Below are 27,641 nucleotides of genomic sequence, written 5' to 3' on the forward strand. Positions count from 1 at the left end.
ATTTAAACGGCATGCCTGTTCAGAGAGCTATCTCTGGTGTGTATTGCATCTGTAAAGACTTCATTTGTGTCATACAAGCCACTGCTGACTCTCTAAGAATGTGCAGTGTTTGAATGCTGGTGCACGGGTCACTCACAGCATATGTGCGTATGCCACTGATAAACAGTAATTGCTTTTACTAGAAGCATTTCTGCTAATGTAAATATATTCTCTTTGAAATTAAAATGCACATTTCAATTTTGACCTTTCTATCCTTTTTAAAGGGACAGAACACATTGAGGTTGAATTATAAAATGTTTATACTGCAAAGTTACTTTACTAAGTGTAATTACTTTATTATTTATTATGCTCCCTTTTGCTGCAATTCAAAGGGATAGTCTAGTCAACATTAAACTTTCATGATTCAGATAGGGCATGCAATTTTAAACAACTTTCCAATTTTACTTTTATCATCAAATTTTCTTTGTTCTTAGTTCAAAGCTAAACCTGCTGATGCTGATTTCTAAGCCTCTTATCTGAATGCATTTGACAGTTTTTTTACAACTAGAGGGCTTTAGTTCATGTGTGCCATATAGATAACATTGTTCTCACATACATGGAGTTACTTATGAGTGGGCACTGATTTGCTAAAATGCAAGTCTGTCAAAAGAACTGAAATAAGGGGGCAGTCTGCAGAAGCTTAGATACTAGGTAATTACAGAGGTAAAAATGGTATTAATATAACAGTGTTGGTTATGCAATACTGGGGAATGAGTTATAAAAGGACTATCGATCTTTTTAAACAATAACAATTCTGGAGTTGACTGTCCCTTTAATTCTGTAAATTGTAAGCACATACTACACTTCACAATCTTAAATTCCACATATTTGTCACTAATTGACATCAGCAGAGATGATCAGAGAGCAACTACAACACAATGAAACTTTTGCTAACAAAATAACAGTAGCTTGCTGTGTGTACTACAGTAAGATGTCTGGATTGGCTCCTTCATATAAGTTTAAAAGGTTAGGGAGACTTTGACAGCTGAAAACCAATTGCAGCAACCAACGTGTTATTTCACTCAAAAACATCTCACACTCACCTAGTATGTTAAAGGGACAGTCAACCCCAGCATCTTTGTTGTTTAAAAAGATAGATAATCCCTTTATTACCTATTCACCACTGTTGCATAATCAACACGGTTATATTAATACACTTTTTACCTCTGTGATGACCTTGTATCAAAGCCTCTGCAGACTGCCCCCCTTATTTCAGTTCTTTTGGCAGACTTGCATTTTAGCCAATCAGTGCTCACTCCTGAGTAAATTCACGTGTGTGAGCTCAATGTTATCTATATGAAACGCATGAATTAACACCCTCTAGTGGTGAGAAACGGTCAAAATGCATTTAGATTAGACGCGGTCTTTAAGGTCTAAGAAATTAGCATATGAACCTCCTAGGTTTAGCTTTCAACTAAGAATACCAAGAGAACAAAGCAAAATTGGTGATAAAAGTAAATTGGAAAATTGTTTAAAATTACATTCCCTATCTGAAAGTTTATTTTGGACTTGACTGTCCCTTTAATTTGTTGCACAACTGCAGAAAATTCTTGTAATTACAATGTGTTTTATATCCCTTTAAAAGATCATGGCTTCCAGGCCTCTATAGGATTGTGCATAACAATATTTCTGGTGTGGTTATAACACTGTGCATGAGCTTTTTGCCCCAGGTCTGCTATATTCATAGTTGAAGCTACATTGAGCATTCCATGCTTCTGTTCAAAAAGTCACCTAGCCTAGATGTGCGGCAAACACTGCTGATTGGTTCAGCGGCAGTTTCTGCTCAGGACTGGCAGTTCTCCGCGGCTCCAGTTGCAGGGTCAATAGTGATAAAATTACATGCAATAACAAATGAAAGCATGTTATTGTTTCACTATCATGGCTGTTTAAGAACAGGGAAGGTAAAAATTTGGAAATTCACGTAAAGTGCTTGGTTGTTTTTTTTTTTTGAAGTTGCATAAAAGAACAGGAACAAAATGTTCTTTTTTTAGAGCATTTTAGTATTTCACTATTGATAGCACATCAAAATGTGTGTTACTCCTGCAAAAGGTTTAAACACACATCTGGTGAGCCAATAACAAGAGGCATATGTGCGTAGCCACAAATCACCACCTAGCTCCCCAGTAGTGCATTGGTGCCTCGGATACTATCTCGGTATGTTTTTTTAATAAAGTATATCAAGAGAGTGAAGTCAATTTGATGATAGAAGTACATTTATTTAATATTTCCATTATTTTTTTAAAGCACAAATCGTGTACCCAACTCTATGTAATTTGACAAATAATAAGTGAAAGTACTGAGCACACAATCCACCAAGTATACAGCAGTAGATCACATGCACTTCCATCGCAAGTGTTATCAATTGCCGACTGATGCACGTAGCAAGATGCCTTATGCTGGTTTGGGTTATGTGCACATTAACAGGTATCATAAAACATAACCTTAGTGGCACTGGCTGAAGAACAAGCGAGGAAGTATTTCCAGCTTTTGTTCAGTCAAAAGTGCTTAGCTCTATTTTCTTTTTTGGGGCCCATGATGAGGCATATGCACCATTCACCAGCTAGCTCCCAGCAGTACTTTTCTGCTCCTGAGCCTACCTAGTTATGTTTTTCAACAAAGGATACCTATACAACAATGTGAATTTGATAATAAAAGTAAATTGATAAATCTCTTAAAATCACATTCTATCAGTATTGTGAAAATTTAATTTTGACTTTCTTCTCCCTTTAAAGGATTATAAAACTGGTATAAAGTGTAACTTTAAAACCAACCGATGGTTTGAAATATGTTAGATAAATAAATCTTATTTTTTTTTTCTTTTCAAAAACAAAGCCTCTTATTTATGTAAAATATATATTTTAATATCCACAGTGACATAACATATTACATCCCCCAAAATGGGCTGTCCAGCACTTTCCCCCATCACTGATCCAATAAACGGCCGGTGTTGATAACGGGGTTCCTCTGTGGGCAGAGCACGTCCATTCCCCTCGATGCACTCCTATTTTTCATATACATTACATGCTGCCTGTCACGGCTTTTTAGCAGACCTTGCTGCACAATTGGTGCATAATGCAGTGCTTGGTTTAATTTGCTCCAGCTGTGAAGACACTGTGGTCACGTGACCGCAGGTATAGTGCCATAGGCGATGAGCTCTGGATTGCGTATGCGTGGGTCCTGTGCAATCTACAAGCTGACGTAGATCATAGAACCCAGGTTGCCCACAGTGATTGGCTAATGCAAATTAGTTTAACGGTGGGTTTGGAAATCTGCCGGTAAAACAGTTAGCACTTTCTTATTATATAGTCATCTATACAGTCATTGAAAATTATTTTTTGTCTTTCATATCCCTTTAAGCTTACAGTGCATAGAATACCACTTATATGATAGTTTGCATGCCATCAGATAATATTGGAAGCCATTTCTTTTTAAACGGACATGAAACCGATTTTTTTCTTTCATGAATTAGGATAGAGAATGCAATTTTAAACAACTTTCTAATTTGCTTCATTCTCTTACTATTCTTTCCTGAAAAGCATATTTAGATATGCTCAGTAGCTGCTGATTGGTAGATGCACATAAATGCCTCGTGTGATTGGCTCATCCATGTGCATTGCTATTTCTTCAACAAAGAAATTGGACAGTAGAAGTAAATTGGAATGCTCTTTAAAATTGTATTCTCTAGCTGAATCATTTTTGGATTTAGTGTCCCTTTAACATTGTGTGGATAACACGTGTCTTTATTCATTACCTAAACTTTATACTGTTCTGAAATGAGGAGCATGCTCTCCGGTCATCTTGAGAATGCTCTCCGGTCATCTTGCGAAGAAATGTTTTCTATACACGGTCATTGATTATGATTTTTTTTTAATTATTTTCACTTTATATAAAGTTAAGTCCTCCAAACTTTTCAAGCTGTGCTATGCCTGTTTCTGCTGTATAAGCATTCTTATTTTAGGAATATGTTTTCCTTGCTTATAGGTACATAATAGTATATATTTACAGGGAAAATAAAAACGAAACTCATTAGTATATAAAATATTTTGTTTTGTATGGTTTTTATTAATCTGTTTTTGGATGGATCTCTTTAAAATTGTGCATGGCAGGTGGTCTGGTTTTATTCTTTATGAAGAGTTTATGGCGTTTGATGTTTGTCTAAATAGTTTTAGATAAGTTCTGCAGACTAAAAAAAAATAATGGTAAAAGCAATTTATTAGTATTTTTTGTGTTTTTATTACAAGCTCAGCAACATAAAGAATACCCTTTTTGTTTAAGGTTTTAATAAACATAGCACACACAAAAAAAAAACGTTTAAATATTACCTAGGAACATTAATGCCTTACAAAAATGCTTCAATACAAATCTCTTTAAGAAATTGTCATTTTATTCCTCTAGTTAAAACCAGCTGGGAAATACCTAAAGATTTAAGTGTCTGGTTGAAAATGTATTATTTTTATATGTGTGATTTCTAAATTCCTATATATCTGTGTGTTCTTAACCACCCCCCTGAAGTGCAAAGTATTTTTTAGTCAATCCTTTGCTTGTTTTCATTGCCTTTTACCACTTTGCACCAGTTTAATATAATCCAGTGTTTCATTTCCTGTTCAGTATCATCCAGTTGAACAAGTGAAGATCAGTGAATATTAAGTTGGACGAAAGGCCAACAGTTTAAGGATAATAATTTTTTTAAAGATAAAATGAGAAAAGGTTGTACAATGGTCATGGCTTTCATAAGATCAATATTATTGATCTTATAAAACTGGGCAGGAGAGTTTATTTAATTAAAGGTATATAAAGCTCAATTTTTTTCTCCAGATAGGGCATGTGATGATAATCAACTTTCTAATTTAGTTCTATTATCAACATTTATTTGTTCTCTTGGTATCGTTTGTTGCAAAGCAGGGACATAAGCTCGGGAGTTTTTTTTTCAAGAATGTTATCAATTTTCAAGAGCAGTAGATGCCAGCGCTATTTTCTGACATGTAGTTCTCCAGACTAACTTTGTGTCTAATTCACAAAATATTTTTGGAGTTGTTATATCTCTTTAAGCCTTTCTCTGTGATTCTGCTACCTTGTTGTGAGAGACACTCTAAGGGCTAGATTTATCAAAGCTGAGGCGTACAGGGGCACGTATACGTGCCCCTGTACGCCTCAGCTCACCTGTGGCGGGGCGAAATTACCCGCAGGTAATCAACATTGCACACGAGCGCAATTTTGCGCTCGCGTGCAATCCCGCCCCCTGCCCGCGCACAGCCAATCATGGGCGGGCTGGAGCTGTCAATCTCCTCGGTCGGACTCGACCGCGAAGATTGAATTTCGCCACCTTAGAGCCACCTTAGAGCTTAGGGAAGCAGCGGTCTGGTGACCGCTGCTTGATAAATTACGGCGAGCAAGTTCTTGTGAGAACTTGCAGCCGTAGGGGCTTGATAAATCGAGCCCTAAGAGACAGCTGCGAATGTGGAATTTGTTCAGTGTGTCTGGGATTTAAAACTTGTCTGCCTTGTTAGTACAAAGTTAAAGAGATATTAAATTAATGTAATTATGTTTAGTCCCATGTAACATTTTTAATTAAAGTGATATTTAACACCATGTTTTTGTGCATACTCCATAGAGAAGTGAAAATACAAAATCTTAGGTGCTGCAAACTGCCTCAGACACTGATTTGTTTTGCAGCATTATCAGAATACATTACTATTCCTTCAACAAGAATGAAGCAAATTTGAAAATAGAACTAAATTGGAAAGTTGTTTAAAATTGTATGCATTATCTGTACTATTATATCCCTTTAAGTCAGGTGGGGGGCTCTGACCTGAACAATATAAAATTCACAGATTAACCCTCTAACGACCAAGGACGTGCCAGTCACGTCCTGCAAAAAACGGTTGTTAACGACCAAGGATGTGCCTGGCACGTCCTCTGGGGTTTCAAGCACTGGAAGTGATCGTGATCGTTTGCAGCCGCTTTCAAGGTATTGTAGTGATGCCTCAATATTGAGGCATTATTGCAATACCCTTTTTTACACACTGATGCAGAGAGAGACAATTTGTGGCCCTCTCTGCATCGGCCAGCGATAGTGCAGATCGTTGGGTGGGTGGCCCGGATTCTGTGTCTCTGAAGTGCACGCAAATGTGCGCGAGGGGGCGGGGACGTGCACGCATACTACATTTACATTCAGTAAAATGTATGGGAAGGAGGAAGAGGGATCTGGGAGGGGGTATTGAATGGAGGAAGGCAGCAACACTAAAGAAAAATAATTTTTTATATTAAAAAAATAATAAACTATTTTTTCAGCAAACTGGGGAGTGGCAGACAGCTGCCAGTACCCAATATGGCGGCATATAGGTAGAGGGGGAGGGTTAGAGAGCTGTTTGGGGGGTCAGGAGGTTCGGGGCTAAGGGGGGATCCAACACTGCAGAATAAATATTAAAAAAAAAGCCTTTTATTTTAGTACTGGCAGAATTTGGCGGTGAAATGGTGGCATGAAATTTACTAAAATGGGCCTAGATCAATTCTTTGGGTTCTCTACTATATATATATATATATATATATATATATATATATATATATATATATATATATATATATATATATATATATATATATATATATATATATATATATATATATATATATATATATATATATATATACATGTGAAGGGTTATTCAGGGATTCCTGACAGATATCAGTGTTACAATGTAACTATCGCTTTTAAAAAAAAAAAAAAAGTTTGGAAATCGCAAAGTGCTACTTGTACTTATTGCCCTATAACTATAGCAGATAACATTTAAACTCAGGACAAAATTTAGATACTATTTAGCACGGGAGGTTTTTTGGTAGTTATAGATGCGTATGAGAGTTTGGGGGTAAAAGTTAGAATTTTTTTTTTTTTTTCATCATATTTTATAAAATATTTTTTATAGTAAATTTTTGATATGATGAAAATAATGGTATCTTTAGAAAGTCCATTTAACGGCAAGAAAAACAGTATATAATACTGTATTTGTGGGTACAGTAAATGAGTGAGAGGAAACTTACAGCTAAACACCAACACAGCAGAAATTTTAAAATAGCCTTGGTCCCTAATGGTGAGAAAATTGAAATATGGTCTGGTCACTAAGGGGTTACATAAAAAACGCACACATTTATTTTTGCAAATGCATGTATGTTTAAAAAATGCTTTCATGCAAATTTAAAACTCACTACTCTGCATTTCATATTACCTTATGCACCTTTTAGCATTACTCTGAAAATATAGCAGTTACTAGATAATGATTTATGACTTTTTTTTTTCTTTGTTAGAAGTCATCAAAATTAAACTTTAATGGTCTACATAGAACAAGCAATTTTAAAATAATTTTCAATTTATTTCTAAAATCACATTTACTTTTTTTCTCTTGGTAACTTTGTTGAAGAGCAAACCTAGATAGGCATAGACACTTATATACTTGTCTAAGTAACACCAGACGGAAATATACCCAATTGAAGATGTTGAAATGATATCCGCCAATATAGAGGAATTGGTGCATTTAAAAAGAAAAAGGTTGGATGCAAAGACACTCCTTGAAAAATGCGAAGTAGTCGGAGAAACGTACGTTGGATAGTTGTTACAGACATTGACTGATGCATCACAGGAGGCGAGACTGTTCTTTGGATGTCACACAACTGCCGGTTCCAAGATCGGTACAGAGCGCCGGGTGGCAGACGGTGTTCTCTAAACTGTAGAGCCTGTAGATGGTGGACTGGTCCTGTAAGGCCTTTGTGTTACCTTCCTTAAAGGGACTGTAAACAACTTGAGATTTGTATATGGAATATTTAGCTATACATATTGAAACAAAAGCATCCAACGAAAACTGTTCTATGTGAACCCAATAGTTACTACTATGAAAACTACATTTCTCTTGTAAGGTGTATCCAGTCCACGGATTCATCCTTTACTTGTGGGATATTCTCCTTCCCTACAGGAAGTGGCAAAGAGAGCACACAGCAGAGCTGTCCATATAGCTCCCCCTCTAGCTCCACCCCCCAGTCATTCTCTTTGCCGGCTCTAAGCAATCGGAAGGGTAAAGTGAATGTGGTGTTAGAATTGTAGTTTTTATTTTCTACAAGCAAAAGTTTGTTATTTTAAATGGTACCAGTGTGTACTATTTACTCTCTAGCAGAAAAGAGATGAAGATTTCTGCAGGGAGGAAGATGATTTTAGCATGTTGTAACTAAAATCCACTTCTGTTCCCATAAAGGACTGAGGAGTACAAGAAAACTTCAGTTGGGGGGAACTGTTTGCAGGTCAGGCTGCAATAAGGTATGTTCAGTCATTTTTTTTCTAGACAAGACTGTGATAATGCTAGAAAAGACTGATAAGATCCCCATGAGGGAAGGGTAAGCTGTATTCAGAGACTAAGTACACTACTTAATGGCAAACGGTTTTTATTGAAAAATAATCGTTTTTTGAGACACTTTGAAGGCTCCTTTGGGTTTCTTTCAGGGGTTGTTACCCACATGGCTACTATTAAAACACTTAGGAGTGTTTCTTTAGGCCTCACAGCACCAGAGTAAGGTGGGAGGGGCCTAATTTCGCGCCTCAAATGCGCAGTTTTAGTGACTAGAACTTCAGGCTGTTTCACATGGAGGGTCCTGCTACAGTTTGAGGACCCATAAGAAGCTTTTTCCCCACAAATCTGACTCCTAAGGGCAGGTAGGGCCACAGCAGAGCTGTGGCAAGGTGCTGAAGTTGTTTTAACCTGTCTGTTGACTTAATATCGATCCGGTTTGGGCATTAAGGGGTTAATCGTTTTTATTGCTAGTGGTGCAATCTTACTAATGCTTTAGGTACATACTGTATAAATTTCGAAAAGTTTGCTGCATTTTTCACTGTTTTGGAATAATTGTGTGCCTTTTTTATCTCTTAAAGGCACAGTAACGTTTTTGCAAAGTGTATTTTTACTTGATTAAAGTGATTTCTAAGCCTGTTTGCCTTACTAACTAGTCTGTTAAACAAGGAAAATCCTTGTTCAATGTGTTTAGAAGCCATGTTGGAACCCCTCTCAGAATGTGTCCCACTTGTACTGATATGTCTATACATTTTAAAGAACATATTGTTGCATTTAAAAATGTGGCCCTAGATGATTCTCAGATGGAAGATAATGAGGTTAGCCCGTTAACCTCTCCCCAAGTGTCACAACCAGTTACGCCCGCTCAAGCGACGCCTAGCACTTCTAGTGCGTCTAACTCTTTTACCTTACAAGACTTGGCGGCAGTCATGGATAATACCCTTTCAGTGTTTTTATCTAAACTGCCCGTGTTACCTGCAAAGCGTGATTGCTCTGTTTTAAGAACAGATTCTGAGCATTCTGACGCTTTAGTAGCCGTATCCGATATACACTCACAACGCTCTGAAATGGGGGCGAGGGATGTGCTGTCTGATGGAGAAATTTCTGATTCGGGAAAGGTTGCTCCTCAGACAGACTCAGATACGTTGGCTTTTAAATTTAAACTAGAACACCTCCGCTTATTGCTCAGGGAGGTATTCGTTACTCTGGATGACTGCGACCCTATGGTGGTTCCAGAGAAATTGTGTAAAATGGACAAGTACCTAGAAGTTCCTGTCTACACTGATGTGTTCCCGGTCCCTAAGAGGATTGCGGATATCGTTTCTAGGGAGTGGGATAAACCAGGTATTCCCTTCGTTCCCCCCCCCCTGTTTTTAAGAAAATGTTCCCTATATCTAACCCCATGCGGGACTCGTGGCAGACGGTCCCTAAGGTGGAGGGGGCTGTTTCTTCACTTGCTAAACGCACAACTATACCAATCGAAGACAGTTGTGCTTTTAAAGACCCTATGGATACAAAATTAGAGGGTTTACTTAAGAAGACCTCATATGAGGACATTATGGACAGAATTAAGGCTCTTAAGCTGGCTAATTCTTTTATCACAGATGCCGCATTCCAAATAGCTAAGTTAGCGGCAAAAAATTCAGGGTTCGCCATTTTAGCGCGAAGGGCGTTATGGCTAAAGTCCTGGTCGGCCGATGTGTCATCTAATTCCAAACTATTGAACATCCCTTTCAAAGGAAAGACCCTCTTCGGGCCTGAATTGAAAGAGATTATTTCAGAAATCACTGGGGGAAAAGGCCATGCTCTCCCCCAGGACAAGTCCTTCAAGACGAAGAACAAACAAAATAATGTTCGTTCCTTTCAGAATTTCAGGAGTGGTCTTTCTTCATCCTCCCCTGCTGCAAAGCAAGAGGGTAACACTTCACAACCCAGGGCAGCCTGGAAGCCTTACCAGGGCTGGAACAAGGGTAAACAGGCCAAGAAGTCTGCTGCTGCCTCTAAGACAGCATGAAGGGGTGGCCCCCGATCCAGGACCGGATCTAGTAGGGGGCAGACTCTCTCTCTTCGCTCAGGCCTGGGCAAGAGATGTACACGATGCCTGGGCCTTAGAGATTGTATCCCAGGGATATCTTCTAGAATTCAAGGACTCCCCTCCAAGGGGAAGGTTCCATATTTCTCGTCTGTCTTCAGACATGACAAAGAAAGAGGCGTTCTTACGATGTGTAGAAGACCTACATACAATGGGAGTGATCCACCCAGTTCCAATTGCGGAACAAGGGCTGGGGTTTTACTCAAACCTGTTTGTGGTTCCCAAAAAAGAAGGAACTTTCAGACCAATCCTGGATCTCAAAATTCTAAACAAGTTCCTCAGAGTCCCATCATTCAAGATGGAGACCATTTTGAACAATCTTACCAATGATCCAGGAGGGTTAATATATGACTACCGTGGATCTAAAGGATGCGTACCTACATATTCCTATCCACAAAGATCAACACCAGTTTCTCAGGTTCGCCTTTCTGGAAAGCATTATCAGTTTGTGGCTCTTCCTTTTGGGTTGGCCACTGCTCCCAGAATTTTCACAAAGGTGCTAGGGTCCCTCCTGGCGGTTCTAAGACCGCGGGGGCATAGCAGTGGCGCCTTATCTAGATGACATCTTAATTCAGGCGTCGACTTTCCAAAGAGCCAAGTCTCACACGGAAATTGTATTGGCCTTTCTGAGGTCTCACGGGTGGAAGGTGAACATCAAAAAGAGCTCTCTCTCTCCACCCTCACAAGAGTTCCTTTCCAAGGAACCCTAATAGACTCGGTAGAAATGAAAATATTTCTGACGGAGGTCAGAAAGGTAAAACTCTTAACTACTTGCCGAGTCCTTCATTCCATTCCTCGGCCATCTGTAGCTCAGTGCATGGAGACAATCGGACTAATGGTAGCGGCAATGGACATAGTCCCTTTTGCACGGATACACCTCAGACCACTGCAACTGTGCATGCTAAAACAGTGGAATGGGGATTATGCAGATTTGTCTCCTCAAATACAGTTGGACCAGGGGACCAGAGATTCTCTTCTCTGGTGGTTGTCTCAGAATCACCTGTCTCATGGAATGTGTTTCCGCAGACCAGAGTGGATCATCTTAACGACTGACGCCTGTCTGTTGGGCTGGGGTGCAGTCTGGAACTCCCTGAAAGCTCAGGGCTTATGATCTCGGGAAGCAGCTCTTCTCCCGATAAACATTCTGGAACTGAGGGCGATATTCAACGCGCTTCAGGCATGGCCTCAACTAACTGCGGCCAAATTCATCAGATTTCAGTCGGACAACATCACGACTGTAACTTATGTCAATCATCAAGGGGGAACAAGGAGTTCCCTAGCAATGATGGAAGTAACCAAAATAATCAGGTGGGCGGAGGATCACTCTTGCCATCTCTCAGCAATCCACATCCCAGGAGTAGACAACTGGGAGGCGGATTTCCTAAGTCGTCAGACTTTTCACCCGGGGGAGTGGGAACTCCACCCGGAGGTGTTTGCCCAGCTGATTCAGCTATGGGGCACTCCAGAATTGGATCTGATGGCGTCCCGTCAGAACACCAAGCTTCCTCTTTACGGGTCCAGGTCCCGGGACCCTCAGGCGGTGTTGATAGATGCTCTAGCAGCGCCTTGGTCCTTCAATCTGGCCTATGTTTTTCCACCGTTTCCTCTCCTCCCGCGTCTGGTTGCCAGAATCAAGCAGGAGAGGGCTTCGGTGATTCTAATAGCGCCTGCGTGGCCACGCAGGACCTGGTATGCAGACCTAGTGGACATGTTCTCTGTGCCACCATGGACACTACCAATGAGGCAGGACCTTCTAATACAAGGTCCTTTCAAACATCCAAATCTAATTTCTCTGCGTCTGACTGCTTGGAGACTGAACGCCTAATTCTATCAAAGCGTGAGTTCTCTGAGTCGGTTATTGATACCCTGATTCAGGCTAGAAAGCCTGTCACCAGGAAGATCTACCATAAGATTTGGCGAAAATATCTTTTTTGGTGCGAATCCAAGGGTTACTCATGGAGTAAGGTTAGGATTCCCAGGATTTTGTCTTTTCTCCAAGATGGATTGGAGAAAGGATTATCAGCTAGTTCCTTAAAGGGACAGATATCTGCCTTGTCTATTCTTTTTCACAAACGTCGGGCAGAGGTACCAGACGTTCAAACGTTTAGTCAGGCTTTAGTCAGAATCAAGCCTGTTTATAGACCTGTGGCTCCGCCATGGAGTCTGAATTTAGTCCTTTCAGTTCTGCAAGGGGTTCCGTTTGAACCTTTACATTCCATAGATATTAAGCTTTTATCTTGGAAAGTTTTGTTTTTGGTAGCTATCTCTTCTGCTTGAAGAGTTTCAGAGTTATCTGCTTTACAGTGTGATTCACCTTACCTGGTGTTCCATGCGGATAAGGTAGTTTTACGTACCAAACCCGGTTTTCTTCCTAAGGTTGTGTCTAATATATATATTTTTTTTGAGTTTAATAAATTTTTATTGGTAGTAATAAAAGAAGTATACAAAAACCAAGGAGACGCAGCTCCAATCCGGCAAAATAATGTTCACAAGAATGACAAGTGGGGGTCAGTGTCTCATGAATAGAAATAAAATTTTAACACTTACAAAGTACTGTGAACAAATATGACCTGTCGAGCCTTGATTCATGGCTGACAAGTCTGAACTCAGGGGGGGAGGGGGTCTTAGTGGCTGATCATACAACAGGTTTTCTAGAGAGAAAGAGAGGAGGGTGGAGGGGAAAAGGTATGGTAGAAGGGGAGGGGGAAGTGGTATGGAAGAGGGTGTGGAGAGAGGGTTGAGGACCATCTAGAGAAGAATATGTTTATGTGAGATAGGCTACTGTCGTGGGGGGGGGGTGTATGTGCGTGGGGTTATGTATCTTGGGCAGTTGCGTTAGGTCTCCAGTCTGTATTTTGAGTCTCCTTCCAGTCAGCCCAAATCATTTCAAACAGGTCAGAATTATTTAATTTGTGAAAGATATCTCTTTCCATTGTATAAATGTATGCCATGTTATTACAGATCATCGCCCAGCTTGGGGCTCGTTCCTTCTTCCAGGAGCATGCAACAGAATACTTTATAGTCATGAATAAGTAAATGCAGATATATACGCATGGTTTTTAGGTAGTGAGTGTAGATTTAAGTGAAGGAGGGCTGTGTCAGCTAGCCTGGGAAGCCCAATACCCATGCCCTGTAGAACCGAAAAGCCTTTTAACCATAGAGGCTGGATCACAGGACACTCCCACCATATATGTAGTGCGTTACCCCTGAAACCACAGTTCCTCCAGCATTTGGGGGACACTTCCAGAAATATTTTCGCCAACCTAGTGAGTACGTAGTACCAGTGAGTGAGGAGTTTGAAATAAGTTTCGTATAGTGTAGTGCAGTGTATGGCTTTCTGGGTCAGGGAAAAGGCTCGTTCCCACTCCTTCAGGGAAGCGTGTCTACCCGTCAGCGTCTCCCATCGGGAAAGATGGGAAGGGGTTTCCTGGTCTTGAGATCCCCCTAATAGCATATAGTGGACTGAGAGAGGCCTACACAACCTATCCCCCCTTGTCCAGATGGACTCCCAGAGAGTCAAAGGCCTATTCAGGGTGGGCTTAAACCCCCAACTGCTTAAAAAACTCTTAATCCTCTGATATTCAAAAGATAGGTACGATGGGACCTGGGCCTCGGCCCCTATCTGCTTTAATTGTTTAAAAGAGTCTCGAGGGGAAGTGGACCAGAGGTCCGCTATATTGTTGATTTCCAATTGGATCCACTTGTTGGGGTGAGAGTCCTGGAGGCCCGATAAGAGGCCTGCTATGGAAGCGACTGGAGAAGGATGCGGGGCCACATGGGGATGATGCCGTATTCTGTCCCAAAAGCTGAGGCATTCGCATACCACAGGATTGGTTAGGGCAAGCTCCCTACGACAATGTGGCGGGGTCCAAATTAGGTCCCTTAAGGCAATTTGGAAAGGCAGCGAAGCCTGTTCAATAGATTTCCATTTGGCATCCGAAGACTTCACCCCCCATTGAGACACATGGGTAAGCATTGCACCCTCGTAATACCGCATCACCGAGGGTGAAGCTATACCTCCCAAAGATTTGGGAAGTTGGAGTACTCTATGCGCGACTCTAGGGGGTTTATCTAACCAGATAAATTTGGTGAACCCACTTTGGAATTGAAGGAGCAAGTGCCTCGGTATCTTAAAGGGACAGTCTAGTCAAAACTAGACTTTCATGATTCAGATAGGGTATGCAATTTTAAACAACTTTCCAATTTACTTTTATCATCAAATTTGCTTTGTTCCCTTGGTGGTATTTTTGAAAAGCTAAACCTAGCTAGGCTCAAACTGATTTCTAAACAGTTGAAAACCGCCTCCTAGCTCAGAGCATTTTGAAAGTTTTTCACAGTTAGACTGTGCTAGTTCACATGTGTCATATAGATAACATTGTGCTCACTCCCGTGAAGTTATTTAGGAGTCTTCACTGATTGACTACACTGCATGTCAGTCAAAGGCACTTAGATAAGGAGGCTGTCTGCAAAGGTTTAGATACAAGGTAATCATAGAGGTAAAAAGTGTATTAATATAACTGTGTTGGTTATGCAAAAACGGGGAATGGGTAATAAAGGGATTATCTATCTTTTTAAATAAGAAAAATTTTGGTGTAGACTGTCCCTTTAATAGGCAGGCAGCGGAATAGGTACGTCAGCTTAGGAAGAAAGGACATTTTCAGCGCCGTGATCCTACCTAACCAGGAGACATGCTGAAGATTCCAGTCCTTCTGCAAAGAGTGGAGGGAAGTTAAGAGAGGGAGATAGTTGTCTTTTATTATTTGGGAAAAGCTACCAGAGATCCTGACACCCAAGTGTAGGACAGAGTGCTCAGTCCAGTCAAATTTATAAGACTCAGTAAGAGAAGCCAATTGTGCCTTCGTAAACCCCTGCGTATACACTTGTGTTTTAGATAAATTCAACTTATAGTAGGAGTGGGCCCCGAAGGTGGTGAGTATATCCAGGAGCCTAGGTATCGCTTGATCAGGGTGTGATAGGAACAAAGTTACATCGTCAGCGAAGAGTGCAATTTTATGCACAGTACCCGACAAGGTGACTCCCTTTATTTGGGGATCAGTTCTGATCTGCTCAGCCAAGGGTTCTATGGAGAGGGCAAGAGGGGGCACCCCTGTCTGGTGCCATTTGTGATAGAAAAGAGAGGAGAGCGTAAACCCAAACCGCACACAGAGGCGGTAGGAGTGGAGTATAGGGCTTGAATGGCCGTTATGAAATCAGGGGGAAAATGAAATCTCTTAAGGACTGCCCAGAGATAACACCACCTAACCCGATCGAACGCCTTCTCGGCGTCAAGAGAGATGACCGCCAGCGGTCTACGGAGACGCGAAGCAGAGGTGAGTATGTTGAGGAGGCGTCTCGTGTTATCTGGACCTTCTCGGAGGGGGACAAATCCCACCTGGTCCGAGTCAATAAGAGAAGGAAGTAACTTAGCCAGACGATTGGCGAGTATCTTTGAATAAAACTTGATGTCCGTATTTATGAAAGAGATGGGTCTGTAACTCGCGCAAAGCGATGGATCTTTGTCCGGTTTCAGGATGGTGACAATACTAGCGTCTAGGAATTCACTCTTAAAGTGGCCCTCCTCTCTAGCCAGATTATAGAGCTTCAGAAGCAACGGGGCAAGTTCCTGAGCATAAGTCTTGTAGAAATGCGCCGGGTAGCCGTCAGGACCCGGGGACTTAAAGGACTTTGCGTTCCTAACAACTCTCAAGACCTCTTGTAGAGAGAAGGGAGAGCTCAGAGCATCTCTTTGCTCAGAGGTGAGTATAGGAAGCGACATTGTCTTGAGGTAAGTTTCCAGAACTTCCTGAGGGGAAGATCTATGAGGCTCGGTAGTAGCTATGTTATAGAGCTTGGTATAATAATCGGCAAACGCCTTACCTATCTGGGACGGGATCTGGAGGAGAGAACCTGCTGAATGTATGGAATGAATTCTAGAGGCCCCTAGTCTGTTCCTAATCTTGTTTGCCAATAGGGTATCAGCTTTGTTGCCTTTATAGTAAAATAAGTGCTTAAGCTTGGTGAGGTTAATTTGGGTTCTGCGTAATTCAATCCTAGAAATGTGATCTTTAATCTCGGTAATTTGAGATGTGGTCTCTGCTGTGACTGTACTTCTGTTACATGCCTCTAGTTGTCGCAACTTAATGTGGGCTTGCGTCTAATAAGAATATTAACCAGGAAATTGTTGTTCCTTCTCTGTGTCCTAATCCTTCGTCGAAGAAGGAACGTCTGTTACACAATCTTGATGTGGTTTGTGCTTTAAAGTTCTATTTACAAGCAACTAAGGATTTCAGACAAACAACTTCTTTGTTTGTTATCTATTCTGGTAAGAGGAGAGGTCAGAAGGCGACCGCTACCTCTCTTTCCCTTTGGCTGAAAAGCATCATCTGTTTGGCCTATGAAACTGCTGGCCAGCAGCCTCCTGAAACAATTACTGCTCATTCTACCAGAGCAGTGGCTTCCACTTGGGCTTTTAAAAATGAGGCTTCTGTTGAACAGATTTGTAAGGCAGCGACTTGGTCTTCGCTGCATACTTTTTCCAAATTCTATACTTTTGCTTCTTCGGAGGCTATTTTGGGGAGAAAGGTTTTACAAGCAGTGGTGCCTTCCGTTTAAGGTACCTGTCTTGTTCGCTCCCTTCATCCGTGTCCTAAAGCTTTGGTATTGGTATCCCACGAGTAAAGGATGAATCCGTGGACTGGATACACCTTACAAGAGAAAACAGAATTTATGCTTACCTGATAAATTACTTTTTCTTGTGGTGTATCCAGTCCACGGCCCGCCCTGGCTATTAAGTCAGGTAGATTTTTTTGTTTAAACTACAGTCACCACTGCACCCTATGGTTTCTCCTTTTTCTTCCTAACCTTCGGTCGAATGACTGGGGGTGGAGCTAGAGTGGGAGCTATATGGACAGCTCTGTTGTGTGCTCTCTTTGCCACTTCCTGTAGGGAAGGAGAATATCCCACAAGTAAAGGATGAATCCGTGGACTAGATACACCACAAGAGAAAGTAATTTATCAGGTAAGCATAAATTCTGTTTTTCCATTTTTATTTTGAAAATGCCAAAATTGCAAAAAAAAAAAAAAGCATAGCATATTCAAATAGCTGCTACCAGTAAACCAACATAATTTAATCATCCATTTTATATATGTGCAAATATAAACACAACTACAATCTGAAGAAATAAAGTAAAAATGTTAAATGTTCATACATGATCTACAAAAAGTTTAACATCCCACTCTGAATTTAATCCTATTGGCATTCGGGCATCCAGCTGAAAAATCCAGAAGTCTTCTCTTTTACTGAGAATCATGAAACAACTTTGCAATATATTTTGATTATTTGTTTTGCCCGTTTTCATGTAATTTTGCTCTGAAAGTTGAGCAATTTCTAATTTTCAGAACTTGAAATAAAACCTGCTGACTTTTCAAGGCTAACCCTACTACACACGTGTCCCTAATTGGCTTTATCAGATAACAAATGCAAAATAATTTACTTTATACTAACTTAATTAGCCTGGTTGTCTGTGGACTAAAGCCCAGATTGGCTCCTCCGAATGAGTCAAATGGTGTGTGGATTTTGGCTATTGAAAAACAATAATTGCAATAAAAAGGATGTTAATTTGTTTTAAAAACACTAAGACTTGGCTGATATGTTATTCTATAGCAACAAAACAGAAATGTCTTGTAATTACAAGGTGTTTACTGTCCCTATAAGTGTTGTGTTTTTATAAATAAAACTCTTTTGTTGGATTCGTTCAGTTGCAGTCCTGTTCCTTGCACTGGTGGAATTGGATTTTAAACGCTTTCCTGGGAACTCATTTATAGCTCTTTACTATGTGAGTAAGGTCCTGCTTAACCTATATATACGGCTCCCCATTATATACGGCTCTTCACTTTGTGGTTTATCTTTTCTTTTTGAGGTTATTTTCTTTTGGAAATGCACCACTCTTCATCATATCATAAAGAACAAGTCTACTTAAAGGACCAGTCAACACAGTAGATTTGCATAATCAACAAATGCAAGATAACAAGACAATGCAATAGCACTTAGTCTGGACTTCAAATGAGTAGTAGATTTTAGTTCTGAAAGTTATGTCTTTTTCCACTCCCCCTGTACCATGTGACAGCCATCAGCCAATCACAAATGCATACACGTACCATGTGACAGACATCAGCCATTCACAAATGCATACACACTTATTCTTGCACATGCTCAGTAGGAGCTGGTGACTCAAAAAGTGTAAATATAAAAAGACTGTGCACATTTAGTTAATGGAAGTAAATTGGAAAGTTGTTTAAAATGGCCTGCTCTATCTGAATCATGAAAGTTTTTAATTTTGATTGAGTGTCCCTTTAAGTTTTGCCATTGTTTTAAAAGGTAGATGACACATTTACTACCCATTCTACAGCTTTGTATGACCAACATTGTTTTATTAAAGGAATATGAAACCACATTTCTTTGACTTTCATGATTCAGATAGAGCATGCAATTTTAAGCAACTTTATAATTTACTCCTATTATCAATTTTTTCTTCATTCTCTTGGTATCTTTATTTGAAAAGTAGGAATGTAAACTTAGGAGAGGGCCCATTTTTGGTTCACCTTCTGGGTAGCACTTGCTGATTAGTGGCTAAATTACAAGTTGAGCGGTATTTTGTGTTTTCTGCTAGGATTTTCATTTTTGCACTATCTGGGTTGCGCTCGTATTACAAGTTGAAAGTAAGCTGTTGTTTTTCTCCAGTAGTAACCCAAATTGCGCAAGTTGAAATTTTAAAATTACTTTTTCGCTTTCCCCCATAGAAGTCAATGGAGAAAAAAAAAAACACCCACTCTCTCACGCAAAGACAATGACATATGCTCATTAGCACAAACCCGACATTAAAATATTTCATATTCCAATGTTCTTTAGCGTGTTTGCAATATGCGCACACCGGACATGAAAATATGAAAAATAAATACATATATACACATTAAAATACATTAATACATATATATAGACATATATTTATAAATATATATACATATTTAGACTTGTATTTGTATATATCTCAATGTTAAAGCCCTTTTACCTGAGACCTCCTTCTTTTAAGCCCTTATAACTTTTCAATGCAATTGTTTTTATTAGACAGTGTTATTATGAGTGTAAGTGTAGTTTGTAAAGTATTTTGGATGTGTTTTGTGTCTTTTTATTTTCGGAAAACAGTTAACCACAGCTCTGAGATTGCGGTAAGGATTCTAGCGTAAATTGTGCTCTGGTATTACGAATGGAGCGCAAATATAGTGTTTGCGAAAAGCGCAATATTGCACACCACTCGTAATCTGGCCCATAATGTTTCTCACCGCCATTTGTGAAAATGTGGCCCACCAACATATAGGTGCACCACAAGGAGAATGCTAGAGAGCAATGTTGCAAGGTACAATATTTTAATTGAATTACCATTGTTCCAATTTTGTGGTATCCCTTTGTTTAAAACTGGCAAACAATAAGATTCAGTCAGATATTTATATTTTTGAATTATTATGCTGGGATTTGAAGTCTATTTCTGTTGTCAGTTACTAATGAAAACAACATTTAGAAAACTGGAGAGTTCCAAATCTCAATTTTAAAATTGTATATTTATTTATTGGTTATATGGCCAATAAAACATAAAGGGCTAGATTACAAGTGGAGCATTTTGCAAGTAAAAGATGAACATATTTCAGTGTTTCCCTTTAGGCAGGGTGGGAGAGGTACCTGCCCTGGGCCCTACATTTTGGGGGGCCTCGCACTATCGGGTGAGGGTATGAGAAAATGCAACATAGACCTTATATTTAGTTTCTGAAAAAGTATTTATGGTATCAGTAGGTCTAATATATAGTGTTATTCTTTATATAGGACAAACTTAATGTTGGTATAGGAGTGGGCTATAGAGGGGGAGGGCAATATGGGGGCTGGTCAGAGGGGGCCCCAAAATGTTGTCTTGCCCAGGGCCTTAAAATGCTAAGGGTTTCTCTGTCATATATACACTAATACTTTACTGTGCATAACCTACAGACAGCAGCACTACACTCCCTCTATTGTCTAAGTGTATACCATTTTATCCAGCGAATTTGAAAATATACAAAGGCTGAAACCGTATAGGTGAAAGTCACCTGAGACATAATCATAGATTATTTTTAGTATATCATTCAAAATCTTGTAATGTTTAAATCTGTCCTTTTTAATATGTGTTGTGCTAAAGTGTCATAATGTTTCTATAGAACTAATAAACTATAGTAGCCATAGCATCTAAATTGCTTTATCTAATTCTTCCTATATTTTAACATATTTATTCTTTACAATAGAAAAGAAAGAGAAGAGGTCCAACAAACCAAAGGATCCTCCTCCATTTGAAGGAATGGAGGTAAGTTTGTGTAACAACATATATTTTGTTTTTCAGTTAATATGTCACACTGCTCATACATTATAATTTGGTTTAATTGTTCCTTCCTTGCACATTTTTATACTATTTGCTAAAGGAACAATAGAATCGCACAATAATGAACTACATGTGCACATACACACATGTACAGACACACACTGTAATCTAATGTATTTATTGTAAACCGAGATACTCTGTATGACTGTTAAAGAGACATTAAACACTTAGAGGTTGATTTATTAAGCTGCGGTGGGCAGGGGCGCATCTACGTGCCCCCGTACAGGGGCGTATATGTGCCCCTGTCCGTCGCAGCTCGCCTCTGGCGGGCTGCATTCCCCTGGCGGAATTCAGCATTGCACATGCGCTATTTTTCGCTTGCGCACAACCCCCCCTTTCCCGCGCCAATCACGCGCGGGCAGTTGTCGTCAATCTCCCCAGTCGGACTAGACCGGGGAGAGTGAAATTCGCCACCTAAGAGATGGCGAAAGGGTAGGGAACCAGCGATCTGATGACCGCTGCTTGTTAAATAAATATGGCGTTCAAGTTCTTTTGTGAGAACCCGCAGTCGTAGGCAGGGGAAAGCCTGACGAAGAGGATGATAAATCGACCCCTTAGGACCTTATGATCAAAAACTCATAAGAATGGAGAGAGATCACACAAAATCTTTGGGGGCGTTTTTTAACCATTACTTTGTAATGTATGTGTCTTCTTTACACCTAGAATTCTGTGAACCGCTCTCTAGCTACTGTACTGACAAAACTTAGATAATCTTGCTAGAGCGTAGAGTTAGATCATCAGGCACTTAAAGAAATATGAAACCCTATTTTTTTTCTTTCACGATTCAGACAGAGCATGCAATTTTTAGCAACTTTCTAATGTATTACTTTTATACATTTTTCTTTGTTCTTTTGCTATCTTTATTTGAAAAAGCAGCTTGGAAGTCGGACCATTTTTGGTTCAGCACCTGAGTAGCACTTGCTGATTGGTGGCTGCTTTTCAAATAAAGATACCAAGAGAACGAATGAAAATGCTAATAGGAGTAAATTAGAAAGTTGCTTAAAATGGCCTGCTCTATCTGAATCATGAAAGAAAAAAAAATGGGTTTTATATCCCTTTAAGCAAATTTGATAATAAAAGTAAATTGGAAAGTTGTTCTTTATAATTGTATGTTCTATCCGAATCATAAAAGATTATGTTAGATCATTTTTATAATTGTTTATAATTACCCCTGACATGCCAGTTTTTATGTATCTCTATGCTTGTAGTGATCAGAGTATTTAGTTCATTGTGACTGGCTAACTTTAGAATAGGTTAGGAAATCTTTTAAATCTCTTCTGTTAGGAATAATTTGGAACTGAATTCAAGAAACATCTAAATCTTTTGAAACCTATATACTGTATATATATATATATTCAAACCTTCTACCAGCTGATGAGTAGATATAACTACGAAACAGTCTGTCCTGGGATGGTTATGAATCACTGCACTAACCCTAGCTAAGTTTATAAGCTGTGTGAAGGGAATCTGCTGTGTGAAGGAAATCTTCTGAAAAGCAGACTTGAAGTAAAAAGGTGTGTCATTGTGAACCTAATTTGCATATCTTACCCAAAATCCTTTGCTGCATTGGAAACAATGTATTCCAGAGGTTTTGTGTAGGAAAAACAAGCCTTCTGACCTGTCTAGATTTGTTAATGAACTACACAATGAGTTATTTTCTCTATATTTTGTGCGTAGTGGAGGATTTTAAACTCACCTTTTACCTCCCCCTATTTTTAAATGTTGTTTTATATGTGTGTGTATATCTCTCTCTTTCAAAAACTTTGATTACAATTAACAATAAATACATTAAAGGTAGTATTTTGTCACTTGAATGCTTTGTGCAGCCACAGTGTTAAAAGGACACTAATTAAACTTTCATGATCTAAATCAGACATCCTCCAACTTGGCCCTCCAGAGGTTTTGAAACTACATTTCCCATTATGCTCAGCCAGCTAATGCAGTTTAAAAAAACAAAACAAAAACATAACTTTTCAATTTACTACCATTATCAAATTGTGTGCAGCTTTTATACGCACACTTACTGAGGCAGCAGCTACTACTGAGCATGTGCAAGAGTTCAGTGGATATGTATTTTGTGATTGGCTGATGGCTGTCACATGATACAAGATGGCATGGAAAATGGAAGTAACTGTGCAACTAGTCAGAAAAAAATCTACTGCTTATTTGGAATTCAGTGCTACTGCATTGTCTTGTAGTTTATCAGCCTTTAATATTGAAGATAACTGTATTCTTTTTTTTCTTTTTTTTTTTTTATATATTACAGATTGACGAAGTAGCTAATATCAACGACATGGATGAGTACATAGAATTACTATATGAGGATATTCCTGATAAAGTTCGAGGATCTGCGTTAATCCTCCAGTTGGCACGCAATCCTGATAACTTGGAAGAATTATTGCTTAATGGTAACATGTTACATGTCTTTCAAATTCTTCTGTTTTATTTTAATCTGAATTAAATTTGTCTGCTCAATGGTATAGGGGACACTAATAAATTCACAAGCAGTGGTTCATCGCATTTTTGTGTAGTAAAGTCTGTTGCATTAGCTTTGCATTTCATTTCAGCATCCCCCGGTGAAAAACGGTCAAAATGCGTTCACCTAAGAGGCGGCCTTCAAATTCTTAAGAAATTAGCATATGAGCCTATCTAGGTTTAGCTTCCAACTAAGAATACCAAGAGTACAAAGCAAAATTGGTGATAAAAGTAAATTGGAAAGTTGTTTAAAATTACAAGCCCTATTTGAATCATGAAAGTTTATTTTGGACTTGACTGTCCCTTTAAGCTAAAATTAACTAATATTAAATTTTTTTAATGTTTGTTTAACAAATTGTAATTACATTAATTTATGTTAAATTATGCAATGAATGTGTGCTTTGTATAATTTAACATCTATTAATAAAATAAAATGTTAAAGTATTACACTGCCTCAACTGGCTACTTCCTATTGCCAAAATGTTCTGTGGAGAACACTGCATCCTATATGTATATGATTCTTCTGATTAAATGGATATGAAACTCAATTTTTTTCTTTCATGATTCAGATAGAGCATGTAATTTTAAGCAGCTTTCTAAATTTACTCCTATTTATACATTTCTTTCATGTAATTAGCAAGAGTCCATGAGCTAGTGACGTATGGGATATACATTCCTACCAGGAGGGGCAAAGTTTCCCAAACCTTAAAATGCCTATAAATACACCCCTCACCACACCCACAATTCAGTTTTTACAAACTTTGCCTCCCATGGAGGTGGTGAAGTAAGTTTGTGCTAGATTCTACGTTGATATGCGCTTCGCAGCAGGCTGGAGCCCGGTTTTCCTCTCAGAGTGCAGTGAATGTCAGAGGAATGTGAAGAGAGTATTGCCTATTTGAATACAATGGTCTTCCTCTAGGGGATCTATTTCATAGGTTCTCTGTTATTGGTCGTAAAGATTTCTTCTCCTACCTCCCTTTTCAGATCGACTATATACTCTTATATACCATTACCTCTACTGATTCTTGTTTCAGTACTGGTTTGGCTATCTACTATATGTAGATGAGTGTCCTGGGGTAAGTAAGTCTTATTTTTTGTGACACTCTAAGCTATGGTTGGGCACTTTATATGTAAAGTTCTAAATATATGTCTTTAAACTTATATTTGCCATGATTCAGGATAATCAGTATTCCTTCATTCAGACTGTCAGTTTCATTATTTGGGATAATGCATATGAATAAATATTTTTTTCTCACCTTGAAAATTTTCAATTGACTATTTTTCCCTGCGGGCTGTTAGGTTCGCGGGGGCAGAAAATGCTTCATTTTATTGCGTCATTCTTGGCGCAAACTTTTTTGGTCAAAATTTTGTCATTTCCGACGCCGTAGTTGACGCCGGAAGTTGTTTGTAGTTACGTCATTTTTTTGACGCATGTGTATTCAGACGTTTTTTTTTTGCGCCAAAAAATGTGGGCGTCGGTTTCGACGTCAGAGGATGTGGCGTCATACTTGGCGCCAAAAAATATGGGCGTTGTACTTAGCGTCAATAATGTGGGCGTCATACTTGGCGCCAAAAATGTGGGCGTCATTCCTGTTCCACTTTTTTCTCACATTATTTAAGTCTCACTTTTTTGTTGCTTCTGGTTGCTAGAGGCTTGTTTATTTTGCATTTTTTCCCATTCCTGAAACTGTCATTTAAGGAATTTGATAATTTTGCTTTATATGTTGTTTTTTTTTTTTCTATTACATATTGCAAGATATTCAAAACACTGTTCCTGTTTCAAGAAATGCTGAGGGATTCTTGTTGACTGATATCAGTCCTACCAAAGCTAAGTTCATTTATTTTAATGTTATGAATGTTTATCTTTAGCTATGGTTTGTAATAAGTTATCATGATAAACTTTTACATGCAGAATCCATTAGTATTTGTGCTTTATATATTGCTATTCTTTTTATATCTTATGTACAAGATATACTTAGAAATTTATAAGAATATTTTTCTGATTCTATTTTAAAGGCTTTGTCTGACGTCCTGCCTTCTAATAAAAATTTTTAAGTCTTTTTCAAACTTCTTTTAGTTGATGAAGTTTCAAATGACCAACAACATAATGAATTATCCTTCTCTGATGGTGCTTTTTTTCTCATTCAGAATTTTTCTTCATCAGATATTGACACTTACAAATCTACTTTTTTATTCTTTAATAGAGTACATTTGTTCCTTGTTCAAAAGGTGTTGATTATTTTGGATATTGAAATATCTAGTTCTTTTGATTTTAAAGACTAGCTAACATTTAAATTCTGCTTGTTTATCTTCTGTGGTTTCTTCAGAGGTTTTTTTCCAGTTCCTGATATTAGGGAATGGAATAGGCTGAGAATTTTCTTTTAGTCCTTCTTTAAGGTTTTTAAATTGTATTCTTTGCCAGCAGTTAGTTTTCAGTTTTGAGAAAAGATTCCCCAAGTTAATGGGGCTATCTCTACTCCTGCTAAATATACTATTATTCTTATAGCAAATAGTATTTATTTTTTTCCTTCAGATGGTCGTATCTTATTTAAGGAGAATTATTTTCAGGTACTTTTCTTAGACCTGTAATTTATTTGGCTGATGTTGCAATTGCTGCATCTTTCTGGTTGGATACTTTAAGATCAAGTATCGGATTATGATTTGTTTAGCATTGTTAAAAGGACAAATCTTCTACTTTTTTGAAGTTCAGACTAAGTGCTATTGCATTGTCTTGTTATCTTGCATTTGTTGATTATGCAAGTCCAGTGTGTTGTCTGATCCTTTAACTTGATTAACATGCTAATAATTTCATTTGTGTTGTCATTTTATTAAAATATTTCGCAAATGAGGTTTAATCTATGTCTTTAGCTATTTTAGCTAGAAGAACTTTGTGATTTCAATCTTGGAATGCTAATTTGATTTCTAAAATCCATATTTCTTTTTTTCCAAGATATTCAATTATTTGGTTCATAATTGGATTAAATTATTTAACTGTTACTCTGGGCTTCAAGATTGAGTTCTAAGACTAAAACTTTAAGCTTATATTAGTTTTCTGTTCTTACTAAGGAACGGAATCCGGAATTCTTCCTCAAGTAACATGTTTATAATTGGAAGTTTTTTTCTTCTTTCAATTAAGCCTTTTAAAAGTTTTAAGTCAGCTCCCTAAATTTGCATGTAGGTGCGATTATTATTCCAGCTTGGCTGGTAAGGGGCAGGTTAAGACTTTTTTGAAATTTGTTTGGTTCTATTCGGTCCAAACTTCTTAAACTTTGGGTACAGAATAAGTTTCAGAGTAAAACCGTCTGTGAGAAGTCTTTTTTTCTCTATCATATTCCAGCTATTCCAGTAAGACTATCACTTTCCTGAAGTGTGTCTCAGACCTGGAGTTTTCTGGGGTATTTTTTCCAGTTTCATTTTAGGAACTGGGTTTTGGGGTTTTATTCAAGACTATTCATTGTTCCAAAGATAGAAAACCTTTTTGAATTGTCATATAAGTGTACAATCTTTTAGAATGGTGTTTGTATGGTCTATTCTGCCTTTTTGGTCAGTGATGGCATTATTTGTTTACAATAGATACAATAGATGCATATCTTCATTTTCTGTTTTCATTCAGATTATTTTTATTTTCTGAGATTCTCTTTTTTTGACAAGCATTACCAATTTGTTGCTTTTCCTTCTGGTCTAGCGACAGCTCTAAGAATCTTTTCAAGGTTCTCAGTGTTCCTTTTTTGGACGGTATCGTGGTACTGGCTCAGTCTTTTTCGTTCTGCGGAATCTCATACGATTCAACTTTGTTGTTTCTTCAAGACATGGTTAGAGGATCTTTTTATCAAAAGCTCCTTGATTTCTCACACAAGTGTCACCTTTTTTAGGTTTCCAGATAGATTGTGTCAATGTTTTTGTCTCTAACAGACAACAGACAAGTGACAAGTTTATTGGGTTCCGTTTGTCGGAACCTTCAGTCTCTATTATTTCCTTCAAGTTGCTATATATGCATGGAAGTTTTAGGTTTCATGGCTGCAGCATTGGATTTGATTCCCTTTGCTCATTTCATAGGAAACCTTTCCAGCTTTTTATGCTGAATACTCGTGCAGGGATTCTAGGATATCACTTTTTATATCTTTGAATCCTAATGTTTAACTATCTTTGATTCGGTGGTTAAGATCACCATCATTTAGTTCTACAGGTCTCTTCGGTTCTTTCAACCTGGACCATGATCTTTACAGATGCGAGTCTTTTAGGTTGGGA

The 27,641-nt window shown here is 38.6% G+C and overlaps 1 protein-coding gene across 1 annotated transcript in view; it reads left to right on the forward strand.

Annotated features, from left to right (window-relative positions):
• Window positions 1-27,641, forward strand: part of KIFAP3 (kinesin associated protein 3) — a 479,627-nt gene that overhangs the window by 44,406 nt on the left and 407,580 nt on the right. The window contains 2 exon segments of the mRNA XM_053693102.1: window positions 20,785-20,843; window positions 23,185-23,326. Coding sequence (XP_053549077.1) covers window positions 20,785-20,843; window positions 23,185-23,326 — 201 coding nt within the window.

Source organism: Bombina bombina, chromosome 10 (assembly GCF_027579735.1).
Source record: "Bombina bombina isolate aBomBom1 chromosome 10, aBomBom1.pri, whole genome shotgun sequence".
Lineage (NCBI taxonomy): Eukaryota > Metazoa > Chordata > Amphibia > Anura > Bombinatoridae > Bombina > Bombina bombina.